At 35.5% G+C, this 21,082-nt stretch overlaps 2 protein-coding genes across 4 annotated transcripts in view; one reads left to right on the top strand and one right to left on the bottom strand.

Annotated features, from left to right (window-relative positions):
• LOC133523759 (adenylate cyclase type 2-like) overlaps positions 1-21,082 on the bottom strand; it is a 302,517-nt gene that overhangs the window by 19,050 nt on the left and 262,385 nt on the right. For all 3 annotated transcript variants that reach the window (XM_061859471.1, XM_061859470.1, XM_061859473.1), the window contains exons 7-9: positions 20,034-20,161; positions 19,292-19,450; positions 10,966-11,098 (exon numbers count right to left, since the gene is read on the bottom strand). In XM_061859471.1, the coding sequence (XP_061715455.1) occupies positions 10,966-11,098; positions 19,292-19,450; positions 20,034-20,161 (420 nt within the window). The remainder of the gene's footprint in view (positions 1-10,965; positions 11,099-19,291; positions 19,451-20,033; positions 20,162-21,082) is intronic.
• Positions 7,061-21,082, top strand: part of LOC133523760 (pre-mRNA-splicing factor ATP-dependent RNA helicase PRP16) — a 454,093-nt gene continuing 440,071 nt past the window's right edge. The window contains exon 1 of the mRNA XM_061859482.1: positions 7,061-8,116. The gene's annotated coding sequence lies outside the window, so the exon portion shown is untranslated. The remainder of the gene's footprint in view (positions 8,117-21,082) is intronic.

Genomic DNA, 21,082 nt, shown 5'->3' on the forward strand with positions numbered 1-21,082 from the left:
TGCCCCTAAGGGGGTGAAAATGGAGGTGGAATTTTGTATGGGAAATTAATAACCGCCGAACCTATTTGGTTAAAATTTGGTATGTAGATAGTTTTTGTTATGAGGAAGGATATAGAATAGTTTTCAACCCCAAAATCACCCGGTAAGGGTGAAAAGGGGGAGGAAAAGGGCGTTAGGGGGGAAAAAGGGGTTGAAGTTTGTATGGGAAATTAGTAAAAAAAGCATATTGTATAAAAGATGCCACCAGATACGTATTTCAGGTTTTTAATAGTAAATCACCCCAACCCTTTAAATAAATGTATGGGATGGAAGATTGTCATAAGGAACTTACAAAAAGAAGTAAAATAGCCATATATTTTGGCTAAGGTGTAGAGTGTGTGAAGTTAGGGCTTGAAGAATTAGAAGCTCTACAAAAGATCTGATAACTTTTTGACATTGCGAGCGAGAAAATAAAAAGAAAACAACAGCAATACAAAAGCCACAGATTAAATTATATGCCTACACACAAATAGAAAATTACACATTTAGGTTCAACAATCTCCAATAGAATATTTACTTGGTTATTTTGAGCAGACAATAAATACTGAAATATATATGAATTTTGATATTCAATAATACGGTGCCTTCATCCCCTAATGCAATTAATCTAATTTTAGACGTGTAAGATTAACGTGCGCATTCAATCTATTTATAAACTGAACGTCTCGAGTTCGCTCAGAGGCAGCCGCCGTAAATACAAATTACTTATACTCTGATGACACAGCGTCAAAGAATATAAGTAGTGCAACTTGTGCACTTATTAAAAGTAAGCGTTGTTGATTAAACCTAGTACTGGGGTTCAAATCCAACCTAGGCTTAAACCTTGGTCACAGGGTGGACACGACTTAGTATTACGTATAGGTATAGTCAAAAGATTTAATTTGTGACCCATTTCGTACCTTGTCACAGTGACAAACAATATCAAATATCAATAAATATATCAATATCAGTATCAATGTGTATTCAAAACGTGCATTGCATTAATTTCAGTGATTGTACACTTTTGTTTGTGTTTGTCATTCATTCACCGTTACTTCTGTTTTACTCATTTCCTCAAAGGTTAACTGGAAGAGATGCCATACAGGGATAAGTTCGCCTTTGTTGTATTAATTTACTCTGTAACTATGTTTTTCGTGTTTTTATTTCTATGTACAATAAAGTATATACATACATACATACATACATACATACAAACAACATGAAATTCGCTAGAGACCTCATAATATTGTAACTAAGACAAAGGTACGAAATGGGTTAAAAATTATATCTTTTGACTGTACGTATATTAGAGAATAGGAATATCTCAACAAAATTATAAAAACAGGATAGTACAGTAATATTTTTATTACTAAACTAACAATATTACCGAGCAAATGAGCCGTAGTTATTTATACCTTTAAATTCTAATATGATCGTTCGAATCTAACCAGTTTTATATTGTAGGAGTGCATTTAAAATACTTGGATGAATGTTGGAGAATATGCCGCATTCACATGTTTGTATCTTGTAGATAGACTACTCTTTTTTACTCTGAAACAAATTAAGTATCCACGGTTGCTGCGACATACACCGCTCCGCACAGTAAGTAGGCAGGTGTGACAGTGCCTTAATATGGTTATGCCAGCTTTATACACCGTACAATAACGCCTGATTACTTTCAACATTGCATGCCTACTAGTATAAGGTATTGACATTATCTGGACATACTGGTAATACTATTGACTCTACCATCTTATCTGTACATAATGTTAAGCAAATAAACGTATTTCATTCATTCATCCCACCTACCTGTCTGGCCTAGTTGGGTAGTGACCCTGCCTATGAAGCCGATGGACCCGGGTTCTAATCCTGGTAAGGGCATTTATTTGTGTGATAAGCATAGATTATTTGTTCCTGAGTCATGGGTGTTTTCTATGTATTTAAGTATTTATAAATATTTATATATTATATACTCGTATTTCGTTGTCTAAGTATCCACAACACAAGCCTTATTGAGCTTACTTTGGGACATAGTCCCAAGAATGTCCGATAATATTTATTTATTTATTCATTGACGATTTCATTGACGAAACTGGCTGTACCATCGTCCGGAAAGTTTCCAAAATTGCGAAATTTCCACATGGAAAAAATTTGGGAACTTCTCATGTGTGTATTTTTCAAATTTTCCATTTCCAAAACGAACGTTTCCTTTGTTTCCTGTAAAATAATCCCGAAATTTTCCAACTTTATACTACGTCGGTGGCAAACAAGCATACGGCCTGCCTGATGGTAAGCAGTCTCCGTAGCCTATGTACACCTGCAACTCCAGAGGAGTTACATGCGCGTTGCCGACCCTAACCCCACCCCCCTCGTTGACCCCAACAAACCCCAACTGTACGGAAACTTTCATTCATCACATTGTGCAACATCTGTAGTTAAAGATAACATTTTGAATAAATAAAATGAAAGCAGACAAAACCTGCAAAAACCTACTAAATCGGCTAAGCTAAGCCCTACCGTGAATAACGAAAATCGAAATTTCTTTGTTTTTCGCGGTATTCCCTCTGTTTTTAAGATAATAATCTATTCTATGTAGAAACATCCTCTCACCCCCAAATACATATACCGTATCTGCCGCGTATGTAAAAAAAAATTGCCCCACTGGTACCCCTATTGAATTAATTACTGCCCGTTTTTCATGTTTGTTTTTATCAGTACGGAAACTGCCGCTCAGATTACCCTTTTATTACTGAAGCCTCATATACCCCCTGCATATTAACCAAAATTTTCGACAGCGTGCAACGTTCATTTTTGAAGTGTATCCAATTTTTTGTTAATTTGTCTCCCATTCTATGTATAAGAGCCTGCCATATCCAAAGAGAAAAGACATTAATTTCCTTTTTGAACGAGATGGTCTTATTCATTGGCGAGAAACCCTTGAAAGCCTTATTGTGCATAAGTATCTCTTTCAATTTTCCAATTTCCAGCTCCTACCAATTTAAGTACGAAATATCATTTCAGATTTACCACTAGCTTTTCGGTGAAAGAAAACATCTTGAGGAAACCTGCATACATCTGCGAAGAAATTCAAGTATCTCTTATTTTTCAGGATATATACGGCAGATTTGGAAATTATACCTACAATCAGATTTACTTGATCTATCCTTGAGTTAGCCTTTTTAATCCATTCAGAGGTCATCAGGGGGCCAGCCAAGTGACAATTGTTGATAGAAAACGCCAATAAAAAGCAGTTGAAACAGATTGCAGCGTCCGGGCGTTCTCGGCTCCGGCTCCGTTCGGCTCAGAATTGCCACGAGCAGACGTTCCTTTGCATGCACAACGACCGATAAAATAATGATTCAAATTTTGACAACCCTAAATAGCAGAATAAGATAGTTCCATACATTAGAAAGGGACTACATGATTCATCCCTGAATCGCTGTCAAACTTCGGCTTTGTAGGAAGTTTCCTTTCTGTACGGTACTACTCGTACTAATATTTATTCTGTGTCGAAAGTGAAATAATGTAAGAAAAAGATTACGTGACTTTTCTTCGCATCTGTCATTCTGATACATTTTTTTTATGAGGATGTAGGTACAATTATCATTTTGGCTAGGCCCCTAGGACATTCAGGTAGCAGTTGCTTTGCCTCTACTAATTATTTCGCTACATGCCGGGAAACCCATATTACTGGCTACGACCGTGGCTTATCGGTAAATAAGTTTAAAGGTACCTACATCATACATACCTACTGATACCTTCTTTTATAAGTTTAAATATAAATGCTAAATATGTAACGGAATAAAACCTTAAGTATTCTAAACTTTTTTTTATATCCGAACAGGAGAATTTACCAGTATAGTATAGAATAGAAGCTAATAAAACTCATTTAAGTTTGAAGAATTAAATTCATCTCCAACTGCCAAAACAGACAGCAGATTACCGAAATCTCTCAAGCGCTACAAATTTTGATTAAAAATGCACTGTTTTGTGGCGAAATAAATGATCTAGATTTGGGATTTCTACGTCAGATAGTCTTTTGCTCATGTATAAAAGATGAACGACGGTCGACATGAAATATATCAGAGAGAATAAGAATTTTTATAAGGTTTATACTACTATTCTCATAATAATGTTAGTGTAGGTTATAACTAGCATTATTAAGAGAGAAGTACGTCTAATAGGCAATGTAATAATGAAAAACGACTGAACAAAGAAATTTGTCAGTGTGTGTGTGTGTGTGTGTGTGTGTGTGTGTGTGTGTGTGTGTGTGTGTGTGTGTGTGTGTGTGTTTGTGTGTTTGTGTGTGTGTGTGTGCGTGCGTGCGTGCGTGCGCGTGTGTGTGTGTGGTGTGTGTGTGTGTGTGTGTGTGTGTGTGTGTGTGTGTGTGTGTGTGTGTGTGTGTGCGTGTAGAGTCGCGTATGGAAGGCTACAGAGATTGTTAGCGTGTCAGCGCAACGCATATCGGTTTGACTAAGCCAGCTAAGACCTTTCAACAATTTCAACCAGTTCTGAATTGCGAATTTTGCTTCATTTTCAGCCTTATTACAAAGGAGTTAGGTGCAAAAGTGTAAACACATCTTTAAAGTCGACTGTACGTCGAGTACCGTCCGGCGCTTATTCCCTAATCCATAGGTACCTATAACATTCGTATTATTTTCCGAGTCTAGAAACGGATAGTTCGGTAAGAGCCAGCGATCTTCACTTTAAAGAACAATGATTTTACCTGAATCCGAAGGAGTGTCTCCACCTACTTCATATGAATTTTGTGAACTAAGAAAGGGCTCAACCAAAACATAGCAATATACTTAGTAATAACTTCATTTACTCAGTATAATAAAAAGGATTTAGGATAAGTCAGGAATGGAGGGGTCACAGGAAATATTTTTATGCTCTGAAAGTTGGTCATTGTGTTTCATGAAGTGTACAGAAAGTGATACGTTTCTACTCTAGGGCATTTTACTTCCCAAGTACATTTTTTTCTTTTTCGACAAGCGTTTAAAATTTGGTTTCAATGGAGTTGTTGTATAATTTACATTCTGATATTTAACTCCCCATTCATTAAAGAAGTAAGTTTTTTGTATTTGTGTACCTACACTGAACTTTGACATCGTGTTATCAATCAACTTTTTTCCTTTTTTTGTTTCCCTTTGTCCAAAGTAATCTCCGAAGTTTCTAAAGTTGCCGAATCACGAGTTAAAAACTTTGCCACGATGCCACGTGTAACCGATCATATAAAATTGACAGTTTTTTTATACCACTTCGGTGGCAAACAACTGCCCGCCTGATGGTATATAGTCCTTGATTTCGATGACGGCGACCTCAGCAATCAAGGGTTTTTCCTCTTATGAGCTCTTATGTGGCTACGCAGTCACCGTAGCCTATGGACGCCTGCAACTTCAGCAGTTTCTCTGACATTACTCAATTAAAAAACAAAAGCCACGGCCTTAAATAAACTCCTTCATATTTAATTATTTTTTTCTTTTCTTTCTTGTTGCTATCCCGGATAGGGAAATAAAAAAAATCCTTGTAAACAAATAATCAAATTCAAACCCTCAGCCCAAAAATTATGCTTCATTCCTACCTGGGTCAAAATTATTTAGTAATAGGTGGGCGTAAGATGAAATTTAGTTTATGATTTTTCTCATGTTAAATATAATAGAGCTAGAAAGAAAAAGAATAGCAATTTTTTTGATAGAAAACAAAAACGTAAGCGTGACAGAGTGGTCAGAACAAGACAACAAAAAGAATTTCAACCCACCTACAGAGTACAGTCGAGTTCATAAATAAATATGTATATTTTTTTTCATCTTATTGCAATGAATTAAGGTGAAGAAATGTATACATATTTATGAACTCGACTGTACAGACCACTGACAGAAAGAAAACGCCAATATCACGTCTTTGTATCCTTTAATATTTTTTTATTTGTTATAGCGGCAATTAGAAACACCCGGTCTCAGAAATTAGGGCGAATGTCTCCCAAGATTATTTTTCTGTACAATCGCCATCGGTGCGGCCAAGGTCCTCAAAAATATCTAAAAATGCACTGTCTTTACTGTCTTTGATTTTTATGTTTTGTTTGTAAAGGCTTAGTCCAGATATTTTTTAACACTATGGCCGCTCCGATTCTCCGGCCGCGCTTTCGCTCGAAACGATGCCGCCATACCTTTGGCCTATGCTCTATTAGATGGCGCCAGTTTTTGATATTTAAAAAAATTTACAGATACTCGTATCAGTAAAAGGATAAGGGTCAAAGTCAAATAGCGTTCTAAAAGTTTCAATCATGTGTCGAAAGACGGCAGTAAATTTACTGTGGCTAATACAAAGTTTACTTTGACAATCCACCTCTATTTCAAATTGTCTTTTGAATGACTGAACTATGCAGAACCGAACTTGCTTAAAATTGCACAGCACTCAGGACCAGATGCGAACAATGTCGCGACTGGGGTTGACGACTGTGTGAACTGAACGACTGCAATCTGGGAATGGATGCGAATTGTTCGGGCGAACGTAACTCCCTGCAAGGTAATTTCACAGTAGATCGGTTTAGTACTTTGACACATTATAGTGCATTAAGGATTGCTGTTTAAAAACGTCTAATTGTGAAGTGTTGGTTCATTGAATTAAAACATATTTATAGATGACGGTTATTGCCGAAGTTCAAGATTAAATAGGTACGTAGGGTTGTTGGTGGTCATTATGACCAAGACTTTATTTATGGCTGTGAACTTTTAACTAAAAATTATCTACTCTTGAGTTGTCTTAAAACCAGTTCCATATCTTTGGGTGGGTTACTAAAATATTCCTGAAATTTTATCTAGGGTCTTTAGGAAAACTTACCTGGAATCGGTATAAGAAGAGTGTCACGCTAGAATAGCCTTACGACTTGAATCCGGGCCGAGGCATCCGACGACACTTCGTTTTCTACAGAAAGCATCACGTGATCGCCGATCACCTGTCATAGAAAATGAAGTGTCGGTTGCCTCGGCCCGGACACGGGCCCTTCTAGTGTGTCATCTTTACACCACACTATTCGCATTAAGAGGAATTCCTAGTTGCGATTTTTCCATACAAACGCTCTCGACTGATTCCTCCCTGGATTTTTAACCTAGAGCAGTGATTTTTTCAAATAAGATCAATATCATCAATATCTGTGCCGCTATGTTTTGCTTTTTTGGATTATTTTATTTTGAAGAAAGATACAGCGCTTCGAAAATCGCAAAAACGGCTAAATTGAATTGGCTGTAAAAAAAGGCACAGTATACAAATATGACAAAAAATATCCAAAAAATCAAAACATAGCGGCATAGATTATTTCTTCCTCTTGTAATTTCCAAAATTTCATAATGATTAGTTGCGTTTTGGAGGAGGAAACAGTCGAGAGCGAAACCTCGATTTTTGAGTTTTTTGCGAGTGAATTTCGGTCCGAGCTGCAGTTGTCCTTATCGCACGAATTGGAGGCGGAGACAGTTTCTAAATATACGTACACAGAAGGAATAGTGATGGGCATAACATCCTTATTAGGGATTGCAGAACCGGTACTGTTTTAAAGAACCGGGATTTCTCGGTACTTTCGGAACTGGTCTAATTATTTCATTATTTTAAATAAAACGACAGCATTTTGCGATTTGACCACCTTTCGTATTATAATTTAATAATCACATTTTCTTTTATTACGTAGTAGGCAATTTTTTTTAGAAATATAGTATTTTACATTGCTCACACTTGTGCGTCACAAGTAAAAGATAACTACTTTGATGTTTGCCACTAGATAGCAAATTTAATGAAATTACATTGACGAGGGGATCTATATATAAGTATCGCAGTCGTATTGTATAATCCGCCGTATTACATTACGGCTAGTCGATATCAAAATAAGGGCCATTTTGAAATGCGGCGGTTCAACGATTAAGGTATGTTGGGTAAATACCGGATGCGGGTGAAGAACGTAGGACATTCATTTCCCCCTAATTTGGCTTTATTTTTTAATGTTGGCAAAATTGTGTAAGACGCCATTTCATTGCGCCTCGACTGTCAGTGTCCCCGCGTCGCTCAGGGAGTCGGGCTTGTGCTATGTGCAATCACAGAGAGCAAGGTAAATTTCGCGAATTCTTCCTTCTATCCGATCTTCGCTCTGTAATTTATTTTTCGTATTGTGATGAAACTGTGTTTGTTTTTGTAATTGTGTTAACAGACCTAGCACTGCTGTAGACCGATATCCGATCTTGACCCTTCCAGGTAAAGATCGGACCAGAAACAATCAGATCTTTACCTATTTAAAAAACAGCAGTGATTATCAAACTTTAAATTTTCTTCAATTTACCTACTGACCTTAATTATCACATTTATTGTTTTCTTGATCACACTTTCGTACCATTATTTTTATCCAGTACCACTACCAGCGCGACGGTTACTGACAATGTAATTTTTTTTTAATTTCCGCAACCCAAAGGTTGCCTTTTAGCGATAAGACCGCATGTTGTTTACCTGAGCTTATGTGTATGTTTTCTTTTGTATTGTTTTCTTTTATTGAGGTGTGCAATAAAGAGTATTTATATTGTATAGGGATGATGATACATGTTGAAATTTATAACAAAATCGAGTAAAATAGATAGCAAATGAGCAATTTTTCGCAATAAAGTATCTACACATACATAAGGATGCATAAGTAGATGTGCACGCATACATACATTGCTAGTTTCGGATACAAAATAGAGATAGGGCTTCGAAATTAGTTTCCTTAAAATGCTTCAAGAGGGCTCTCTTTTCCTATATATTTACTTTACTCTTTACATACGATCCTTAAATTTTATCAAAAAAAAAAGATGGTTTATCAACTATATATAATTGCAAAATTAAACCAACGAAATCGCAATTTTAATTATTTTCCATACTTCAAGATGGGCTCTCAGTGACCTTGACCTTTTTAAAGAACTACTTAGTCTTTTTGATTTCTAAGTTTGATTCTTATTTTTTTGGCGACCTTCATTAAAAATGACTGGGCACGATTATTTTTTATTTTGATTTTTGTCCCTCCTACTTAAGTACTTAATATCTTCCAGTACATTCCATTCAATAAACAATACATTTACACTTTCCCTAAACCTATACAGTTCACGAAATCTTAAATTGTCAAAACTACGCAACGTATCTATTATTTTAGTGGTTTTTTTTAATACTTCGGGTAAACCTTACAATAAGAGGTTTCTTAGCACATTGTTTACTTATCAAATTGCCTTATGACATAGGTATCAAAGTTTGAGAGCCACAATTTTACCAATTTTTGTATCCGGGTTAAGATCGGATACAAAAGGGTAGACACCGGACCTATTTCTTTGTGATACCTTATTCTCTTTCCATTAGAAGCAACTTTTTTTCACCATCCAATGTTCTCCCTTGATGGCAAAACACTCGTTACCCTAAAAAAAAGTATGTCTCATCTTTACACAGGTACAAAACTAAAACCGTTCTATATTGAAGATTACCAAAATTCAGGCCGAATCTACGGTTATTATTTAACGATTCGCTACGTACTTCAAGAATCTGTCACGTGTTGAGATCTCGAAAAATCATTTTTTCACGAGTTCTCTCAATTTCAATATTTCAAGGTTTCAATATACATACGTATGCAAAAGCGGCTATAGTTATTAATATTTACAATACTAGTTGATGGAGGGTAGATTTAGTTTTTTTTCCTGCCAACAAACTGTACTGCAGTTTGGCAGATTAGTAGTTTAAGGCTTTTTGTAATCTTCTTTTGATTCAAATAAATTAAATAAAAAAAATATATTAGTCCCCAAATTGTCCGGCATTATCCCAACATACTTTACCCAGATTGTCATTGCGATATATACGTTCTTCAATAAGGCGGCCCAAGTTTAGCCCCATCGTACTACAAGTTAAATAGATTGTAGTTTAACCATAGGTATATTTATACCTACTTACAAAATTTCACAACACACCGTGATCACTCCCAACTTACTGATACGGATAGGTACAGTCAAGTGTAAAAATATGGGTGTACACATCTTACTCAAAAATATGTCCCATAGCATCTTATTCCAGTGTAATAAGAGCGTAGTACCATATTTATGAGACGATTCTTTCGATACATATTTTTGCACTTGACTGTACGACGACAACCGAAGCTGAGACATCATTCTTTTTTGCAGTTTTTACCTAAGTATATGGTAATTAATATCAATCAATCAATCATTTATTATTTCGTCATCATAGGTGTAAAATACATTTAGTACAGGTGATAGGGTGTTTGGTATTAGGGTGTAATAGATACAGTATAATATAAAAATTTAAACAATATTACGTGGTAACAACAAAAACAACTTGCGTCGGGCAGCGCAGAATAAATTCCGTCTGGCTCGCGGGCGATGTCGACGGAACGGCGCGCAATGAGCGAGCGCACGAGTCTCGCGTCTGTGTGCGCGCACTCACACTTAGATAGCTCCGGCTCCCGCCCACCGCAGCGCGACAGAAACATAGCTTCAAAAATTCGAGATTTGAAAAGTTGCTCAGCTAGGAATTGCTCTTAAGGCGATCAGCCGTCACCCCAGGGCGCGTAGCTAACGTGCAAATCGCTTACGGTCCGTAGCGATCAAAACGCAAACGTCACTGTCGCACTAATATGGAAGAGTGATAGAGATACACAAAGCGTTTCGTTGTCGTAGCAAAGCGATCGTCACCTTGGCTAGGCCGGCAGTTATCTTTTGCAGTCGCATCCTCCGCGCGATCATTAAGACACTCTTTAGTAGATATTCAGCTATCATTGTTCGGTTCCACGTAACAACATAGATGCTTCAAAGTAGTCTTTATGGGGCATGGCACACTGCGTCCGATTCGAACATCTCGCTCAAATTTCGGAGCGACGTGCGAATCTGACGCAGTGTGCCATGCCCCGATGTTCTGGACTCAGCTGAAACGTCTTACCTTCGGGGGTATAATCAGGAAGGTCTCCACTTTGTGGTCGGCCAGGTAGCCTTCTCTTGATGCTCCATCACCCGGCTCTACTTCAAATCGCCCGCCCAGCTGCAGCTGCGTGGCCTTTGTTATGTGGACTCGACTGAAAAGATATTCATTTGAAATTAGTAATCGGCCCTGGGGGTCCAGCAGCACATGCCGAAGTCACCGGGAACAAAAGAGCTGACAGCCTCGCTCGCCTTCATCAGCATTTTCATGACAATGCTACAGGTCACAGGGGTCTAATTTAAGACTAGAATGAATATTTTACTTCTTCTTGATTAGATTAATTTAACTGAATGTTACTTTTACATGAATAAATATTTTTATTAAACATTACTTAAAAGTTTATAACTAATTCAAATCTTGACTCTCTTCTCTACTGTCCAAAAACTTTAAATTGATTGTAACTTGTTGTTTATTAAAGAAAGTTTTTCAATATTCTTACACGTTAATAAGGCCGTACGAGTAAGGTCGTAGGTTAACTTCGCAACTAAACTCACATATCGCTAAAATGTATCTTAACCTTTTACGATTACCTATAGTCGCGTACATTATTGTTGCGACCACATATTATAAGGGTAGTTAGTATAGGCTCTAATGAACAAATTTTCATATATTTATTTTTAAAAAATACGACTCTTATTTTTTGGTTATAAAATGGTGCAGCGCGCAATGTATCACTGCTTTGTATTTATTCAAAGCATCGAACTTACTGACACATCGTTACAACTGTCACACACAATTGATAGTTATGGACGCAATACATTTTAGACCGAAAACATTTCAAAAACCTTCGTCTAAATTTACGGTTTTATTAAAAATACACATTGTATACGATCTGTCATAAAAAAAAACATTAGAATGATGTCTATTGTAACTGTTGGAAGTCTATTTCTTCATTTAACTAAAACTAACTAAAAAAGGGTCAAACTATTTGTCATAATTTTGCCCAAAAATATAGGTAACTAGGGTGAGAGGGCCGAAGTGCCGTCTAAGTGTACCTACCTTTAATATAGTATCGAAAACTGCTTAGAGAATACTATTAATATACTAGTAGGTAGCGTGAAGTTTTATTAGTAGTAGTACTCTAGTAATATTACTAGTATCCTATAAGCAGTTTTCAATATATTAAAGGTAGGTGCACTTAGACGTCATGGCGCACTTTGCTCCCCACACCTTAACTACTCGTATTTTAAGAAAACGAAAAAACAACCAAAATCTTTATATCGTTAAAAGCCACGTTATAACAAGAATTTGTCTTGTCCCTCCGAGTTTCCTTTTCCTTGGAACAGCTTCATTATTCCCTTAGCTAAAGGGAAGAAAAGTTATTCTTATTAAATTCTTCGAGTCACTGGAATAGGATCGATTCTCATCAATTTAAATTAGTGAAGAAGTCATCGTCGTGGAACGGTTTTTTAAAGGAGTTTTAGATAACGCGATTTAAAATATTATACTTCAGAGGGAAGAATAGCTTTGCGATTCTAGCGAAATAACGGTACTTTTTCTATGAAATTCCATTACGGAAGAAAACGTTTTCCACTTACTAAATCTTAACAAATCGCTTTGATTTTGATGTCCATCGCTTCAGCATAATAGATTCTAGCTAGGTTTATTAGTTGCTTTAAAAGAATAAAATAAAAATAAAAACTTGTATTGCAAATTTTAAAAAAAGGAAAACCTATAAATCTAGTTTTTCATTGTGTCAACATACTAAAAAAATATGGAGAATGGAAAATATTTAGAAGTGGGAAAACGTTTTCTCTTTTTGTAAACGGTCACGTGGTATAATTCCTTCTTAACTAGGTATTAGAAGCTACAATTATAAACGTCAGCAAGTTTACATAATTAAATATGTATATTATACATACTTTATATTGAATTATACAGTCGGCACTTTTTCAATTACAATGATTACTAGGGCCCGTACATGTCATGCCGTTGACGGAAAAATTACGTCACGTATATGCATGATTCCAATTAGTATTTTCGTTATAATTAATCATTCCTCTTTAGTTAACTGATATAGATACTTGACAATCAGTACAGAAACGTCTAACTGACTTTAATTTAATTTATTTATTGAGAAGTACAATATACTTACAAAAAAACATGAGTACTTATAAGCATAGCCAATAACAGAATTCTCTGGAATTTACACAAAATAAGACTTTCATCTTATGCTCACTCGACTAAATAATAGATTGTTAGTTTATTAAATAATAGATATATTATTTAACCCTGTATTTAACGAAAAAAATTTTTTACGCGTCAATAGGTTAGTCCGTAGTAGTATCTAAATTTATAATGTTTAAAAAAAACTGTCTAAATGTGAAATTACGTCAGTTTTACGTCAACGGCATGAAATGTAGCAGGGCCCGTCTGCTGATTACAATGATCTTATTAAAGATGTACGTTTATGTAGCGATTGAACTAAATAAAAGCGTTATTGGTCGATGCTGAAAGTTGAAATACATTCAGATACGTGATATATTTATAATAAAATGTCAGATTCGCGAAAAATGTTGGAATGATCAGACCTTGAGCAATATATTTTTGTCTGAAATATTTATAATTGAATTTTAATTTTTGTTTTAGGAGAACGATGAGTAGAACACACCCTTAACTACAAACACTTAATGCATTTTTCAAATTGTTGCGAATAATAAATATAATTATGCATAATACTGCCAACGTCTTCAGTACTATGCCGCAGGGACCATTTTTTAGAATAATTTTAGTTTTATTCTGGATTTAATTTAGTCATATTTTAGTTTGAGCTTACTTATAATTTTTATTATTAATTCTAATAATTATTTCATGTCATAATTGTATACCATTATCACAATTTAATTATGTATAATATACATAATTATATTAATTTACACTAAAGTTCCCGTCTTTTACTATAACGTGTTTAAAAACAAAAATTAAAAAGATCTCGAATAACACATATTTTATCATAACTGCATTTTCCCATCCCAAAGCGAAAAGCAAACTTTTCTCCCTAGTGCATTAACCGTAAAAGCTTTTCCCTGGACGCATCCTGCCGGAAAAAAACTAATTACTGGACAGAGCAAGTACAAGGTGTTTCTGTTTTGTATCATATTTCAGTTAAAACATGTCCAGGAATAATATGTTCCGATATTTTAATACCAACTGAGCTTGTTTTTCGTCTTTTGTGATGGTATTTGTTTGTCTAAATAAATAACTGGCTAAAAAGGTTGTTTTTGGAAAATTATGAATAGATGTTTATGTCTGTTTAAACGTCCTTGTTTTCGCACCCTTTTTAGTATATTAAGCTTTTCACACGTGTGACCTTTGATTTTCACGTGTTCTAATTCTTAAGACGAAAGTCGCCTTTTCATACAAACGTAGTCCTCATTTTCCTCTCTGGATATTAACATTATTGTACATATTTTGACACAATTAGTTGTATATGAACCACACCTATGCCCTTACGTTAGATTTTTTTTTGAATTTTCAATTATAATATGAGTTAGGAGAATTTAAAAATTTGAATGAAATATGTTTATCGCTCCTAATTAGGGTTCCGTAGCCAAATGGCAAAAAACGGAACCCTTATAGATTCGTCATGTCCGTCTGTCTGTCCGATTATGTCACCGCCACTTTTTTTAATATCAAAAAATCAAAAAAAATCTAATGTAGGGGCATAGTTATGGTTAATAAACATCAAATTACGTTGAAATATTTTCCATAACATCAATATCCAGAGTGGGAAATGGGGACTACGTTTGTATGGCGAAACGGCTATCCTCTTTCGTCTTAACGGAAATGATTTTAGGCTCTACATACTATAATCTACCTATATATACGAGTATATTTTTTAATATTTCAAGTATTTATTATATTATACTTGTTATTTATTTTTGTTTATTTTAATTACTTATCGTAGTAGAGTAGAAGGAATAAATCTAAAATTAAACACGCAAAAAAACTATTGAAATACCCGCGCAACCCCCGGCGAAAAGGTATCACACTCGCAGCATTACCGCGTGCGTTGAATTGCGATGGACAGTCTTTGCACCAAGAATGACCCGCAGCGGGTCAAGTTTCTTGAATCTGCGAGTATAGTAATGCAATTTACTTTTTTTTACTTTTAAAGAATATAGGGACATACTTACACAAATTAACTAAGTCCCACAGTAAGCTAAATAAGGCTTGTTTGTGGGTACTCAGACAACGCTATATGTAATATATTATACAAATACTTCAATACATAGAAAACATCCATGACTTAGGAACAAATATCTGTGCTCATCACACAAATAAATGCCCTTACCGGGATTCGAACCCAGGACCATCGGCTTCATAGGCAGGTTCACTACCCACTAGGCCAGACCGGTCGTGTGATAACTATATGTTCTCTCATATTGAGGAAAATTTTAAAAATATATTATACAGATTGATTCATGAGACGTGACCAGGACTATTCCGGCATTTAAGTGAAACAACCACACTTTCCAATTAATACTTATTAAAAAAAATTGAGGACAATCATGGTCACCCTACAACCTCTAATTAGGTAAGTAAGTAAATATTCTTTATTGCACCAACAATTATACATTTTACATACATGTAAAACTACAAATTAATTTTAAAGGAAAATAGAACCAGGAAACAACAGGCAGTCTTATCGCTAAAAAGCGATCTCTTCCAGACAACCTTTAGGTAGCAGGAAACATAGAACTCATACAAAAGTCAACAGGCAGTGCAAGGAGCCAAATATGGAGACCACTAAACACAAACACACATACTACTTATATAAGTATTAAAACAATACTTAATAAACATAAAACCTCTTTAACCGTAATATTAGCATTTCGATCATGACGAAAATAAACTGTCAAACTTGAGTGAGATACGAGTTTTCAAAAGTAACCAGACTTTCAATTTTACACTTAGCACAGAGTATCGAATCGATATAGAAGTATTCTAATTGTAAGGTGACCATGCAAGTCGTAAATAAATTAAGTGACAACAGGAGTAGTTAGTAGTTCTCCATTCAAACGTACTCGACTGTTTCCTCCGTGGTTTTTAAAGCTAGATCTCAAAATTTCGTTACATTTGGTTAAGTTTTGGAGGAGGAAACAGTCGAGGATGAAACATCGTTTTTGAGTCGATTTTTACGCAGGATTTTCTGCCTAACCTGGCGTTGTCCTTGTCGCACTAGTTATTCGGAGCCGCTTCCGTTAGCGAGACGGATATATTCACCAAAAATATTTAAATTTCAGCTCCCTTATCCTCTTAATAAGTTATTTTTTCAACACGACAAAAATTTTACGTTAATCTCACAAATACTAATAAGAAACAGTTGCTTATAATTTACTAAGTGCGCAGTGGTTATCCTGCTCACGTCTCCTGAATCATCCTGTATATAAGTAGGTACAAAGCTACCGAAACCCACTTTTGCCGCACGAGGCAAACAAATGAACGTTGAATAAAAAACGTCCATAATCAATTTTTAGTACGTACGTACACGCCATTTAAGATCTTATTTCTATATACCTGAAATCGAGAATGCAGTAAAGCTTCTCGGAGATTTATACCATTCCAGCTTTGAGGAATATACACGGAATATCCAAATGGATTGTTGATTGCATTTGTTTTGTTTAATTGAATTATTATAATCCTCACCAAACCTGTGATAACTCGGGGCACATTCTAGGGATTTTATATCGATAAAAAGATGTCGACATATTATAAGTAATACTAATTGCTCATTGAACATTCTCAAAATGGTTTTAATAAAGAACTTCTTTCAGGCATATTTTACAAAATAAATAATGTTTGTCTGGAACTGGTTTATGTACCTAATGGTATTTTTATGACTTCAGGTAAATTTCACTTTTATTATAATATAAAATGATCAGAATAAAACATTTAGTGCCAATGCGGAAATACTGATCTGGTTTAAAAATAAAAGAAATTCTTCCAAAAAACACCTTTTTAGAATTTAAGTAGCAGTATATAAAGCGATTTTGTATTAATATATTTATTTTATAGAACATTTAAATGTTGATAGTAACATCGATATATCTAAATGTCGATAAAATAGTTTGCTACGTCACTTTTGTATAAGTGCCCCGAGTTATCCCAGGTTTGATCCTCACATTGATGTGTTTTTTTATTTTTATTTAACCAAAATATACTAACGTGTTTGTGTGCTAGTGAAAATAAAATAATACGCGTAAATATGATTTCCAGCATTTGAAACGTCTAATCATCGCAAAGACTTAAGCGTAACATTACATATATCCGGGTTTTTTTTTAAATCAGATCATGCAGTTACACGTATCTTCAAAAGTCGGAAAAAGGCAGTTGCTCGATCAGCGGAAATCAAAGAAGAATAAGTAGCGATGAAAATGAACATGTATCTTCTCTCTACTCCCTACACGCCATCATTTGAATATATGCGAACAAACGAACGTAAATAGATCATAGAGAAAAACGATTAATATACGTAACTATCATTCACACGGAATCTATCCTAATCACTTTCTCGCTGCCAATCGGACACAGATAAAAAAAGATATCTTAATTCAAAACGCAAAACTCTCTTGCGCACGGTTGCTTAAATAAAATAATAAATTGCTTAGTCCAATAAATATGTCTTGAGTTAAAAACAGCATAATTTTTAAAAGGAGAATAAAAATTATTTAGTTTTATCTTTACACATTTTTAAAGCGAATGGTAGTGATTTGAGTTAAGATATTAATTATTCGCCGCGAGAAAAAAAAGTCTTAGAAAGAGATATAGCACGCTCTTAAAAAACGGTTTTATCTTGAGTAACTCTACCTCAAACCAAAAATATTACCAAATTCCAAAGAAGAACCACCAAATTTTTCCTTTGAGACTTTTAAGTTTTTAGGCAAGAGCGATTAATTCTTGGTTTGATGTTTTCAATTTACAGTCAAGAGCTAAAGCTTTTTTAAAAAAGAAGCACCAAAACTTTGGTTTGAGACTTTTAAGTTTTTATACAAGAGCCATTAATTCTTGGTTTGATGTTTTCAACCTACAGGCAAGAGCCAAAGCTATTTCAAAGAAGAAGCACCAAAATTTTCCTTTGAGACTTTAAGTTTTTAGACAAGAGCGATAAATTCTTGGTTTGATGTTTTCAACCTACAGTCAAGAGCCAAAGCTATTTCAAAGAAGAAGCACCAAAATGTTGCTTTGAGACTTAAGTTTTTACGCAAGAGCGATTAATTCTTGGTTTGATGTTGTCAATATACAGTCAAGAGCCAAAGCTATTTAAAAGAAAAAGCACCAAAACTTTGGTTTGAGACTTTTACATAAAATAGTATCAATAAATTTGATGAAGGGGACAAGAGCGCTGGTGGCCTAGCGGTAAGAGCGTATGACTTGCAATCCGGAGGTCGCGGGTTCAAACCCCGGCTCGTACATTATGAGTTTTTCGGAACTTCTGTACGAACATTTGATATTCACCAGTCGCTTTTCGGTGAAGAAGAAAAACATCGTGAGGTAACCGGGCATTAGCCCGGTTACTCAGAGGCCTTATTGGGATTACCCAATAAGGCCTCTAGTTTAACTAGTGCCTACGCCAATTCTCGGGATTAGTTTCCAAGCGGACCCCAGGCTCCCATGAGCCGTGGCAAAATGCCGGGACAACGCGAGGAAGAAGAAGAAGATAAAGAGGATTATTGAAAACTACAAAGATTTCAACGAATGACGAAAACCATGCTGGTTTAAGAAAATTCATTCTTTATTCAAGACATACTAAACTTGGCGCTAAGAGATTTCAGCTCTAGATATAAATAATATCATATTTCACATTGAGTAACGCACTCTTGAACCAATACTTTTTCTTGTTTTTATGGAGAAATATAATTCTCAATTCAATTATGAGTATCTAACCCCAAGAAACAAAGTTTCTTGGCACAAGTTCTTTAAGTATTGCACTAAGACAGTTAGGTTCAATTTAAAAAATACAATACTTAAAACAAAACGTAAACGCTCTTGGTGAGAATAATGAGCTTTTTAAAAAAAACACTTTTTATAGCTCGGATAGAGAATTTAATTTTTTAGCTTAAATAAACTTTGAAATATTTTATATCTTGACGCAAGAATTTTATTGTTTCCTTATATAGGAAACACAAAATGTCTTGACACAAGAGTATTTACTTGGCTGGAGAACTATTTTTTTTCTGTGGACAGACTACTCGAGTGGTTACTGAGGGCTTAAAGATTTTGGGAAAATAATTGAATGAAATAGTACTTTCGTAATTACACTATTGCTATACGGACGTAAACTCACCCCGCGATCCCGCCGGACTCCATGTGGTTGGCAAGCGTGACGTCATCGCTCCACACGTCGAACTGCCACTTGCGCAGGCCCAGCACGCCGCACAGCACGTTGCCGGTGTGTATGCCGATGCGCATGTCCACGTTAAAGCCGGTAGCTTCACGGACGAATCTGTCGAAAAAGAAGTCTTTACTGTCATGAAAATCAAATCAAATATCATTTATACATACAATAATTATAACATAACAACCTAAAGATAATATTGACTACACAAAAGTTTTTACTGCGTCACCGGCTCTAGTAGGATTTGGCAGATTCCCACGGAACTGACGAAATACCACACACAAACTCTCTCTTCGATTCCTTTCCGCTAACTCATGCAGGTACGAGCTAATGAAGTACAGATTTTCTCGCTTGCAAATCCTGGTTTTACCACTTTCTATGTAGCATACTGCATAACTAAATTTTATTGAGATGAGTTCGGCTTAAACTCTTACTCTGGTTCTGTAATAAGAAGGAGGAGGAAAGAGTATGCCTTTCCTCCATGCGCCGTTTTCCTCATTGATGAGAGTTGTGACTCCCCTGCCGTAGTGTGTTTCCGTGCGATTATGCTCTGCCTTTTAAATCCTCCTTCACTTCTGGAAAAGTTGATTACCTGCATCTTAAGATGGCTTGACCAAATCTGTACTGACTTGAACGCCAAATTTTCCGCCGCATTTCATGCCAAAGACCCAAATAAATGACGGCATCATACCTTATAGCGTCGATCATCTGTAGACCCATGTTGACACAGTTGTATGCGTGGTTGGGACGGGACACGGGTAGACCTGACACGCAGTAGTAACAGTCCCCGAGGATCTTGATGCGCATGCACTGGTTTTCCTGTGAACAAGTAAATTCTAGAAATTAAATGTCACAAAGGCGCAAAAATTGTATCCCGAAAGGATGTTGAACATGTAACTTTCACTCAGTTCGAAGCTATGCCACTATGCTAATGGGACATATCGCTTTTTGTTTAGCTTACAGTAACCGCAAAATTTGTGGCGACTAAGTATTTATTTTATTTACATAACATAACAAAATAACTAAGTAGTTCATCAATTAAACCTTTACCCGAATGCTGCGGCTTGCGGCAGCGGCCTCTTTATTTTTGTGGTTATGACCGAAAATGCTGGGATAGAATACGGAACGATAACAACATAAATTAGATAGCAGTGTTGACCGAACGTTAAAATTAGAATTGACCATATTGAAAATTAACCATTACAATTGAACCGTAAACCTTAATGGACGGTTAGAGTTCACGGTTCAATCTGAAATGGTTAATTTTCAATATGGTAATTCTAATTAACGTTCGGCCAACACTGTTAGATAGCATGCGAGATATTTCTAGTTACAAATATTATCTCTACATCGTTATTAATATGATTACCTATATAAATAACGTACATTTGGGCACATTTAATATGTAAAGGCTAATCTGGAATATCGTGACCTCATTAAAACTAATATCTATAACCTACGTGATAAATATCCCGTTCGTAATCATAGAGAGGTAATTATTATGTAAAACTACGTTACTACGAAATAAAATTCATTAGATTTTAGTCTGAATGTACCTGAGGTATTCACCTAGGCACGGAGTTCTGCTTCGCTATAATAGATAGGTATTGAAAAAAGTCTTCTCTTCTTAGTAAAACGCTTACAAAGCTTGTAAGTGTACATGATACAAACTTTCTATTATAGCCCCCGTTTAGCCTATGCCTGCCACCCTGACAGAAAGGTAACTACGGAACCCTACAC

Source organism: Cydia pomonella, chromosome 12, assembly GCF_033807575.1.
Source record: "Cydia pomonella isolate Wapato2018A chromosome 12, ilCydPomo1, whole genome shotgun sequence".
Taxonomy (NCBI): Eukaryota; Metazoa; Arthropoda; class Insecta; order Lepidoptera; family Tortricidae; genus Cydia; species Cydia pomonella.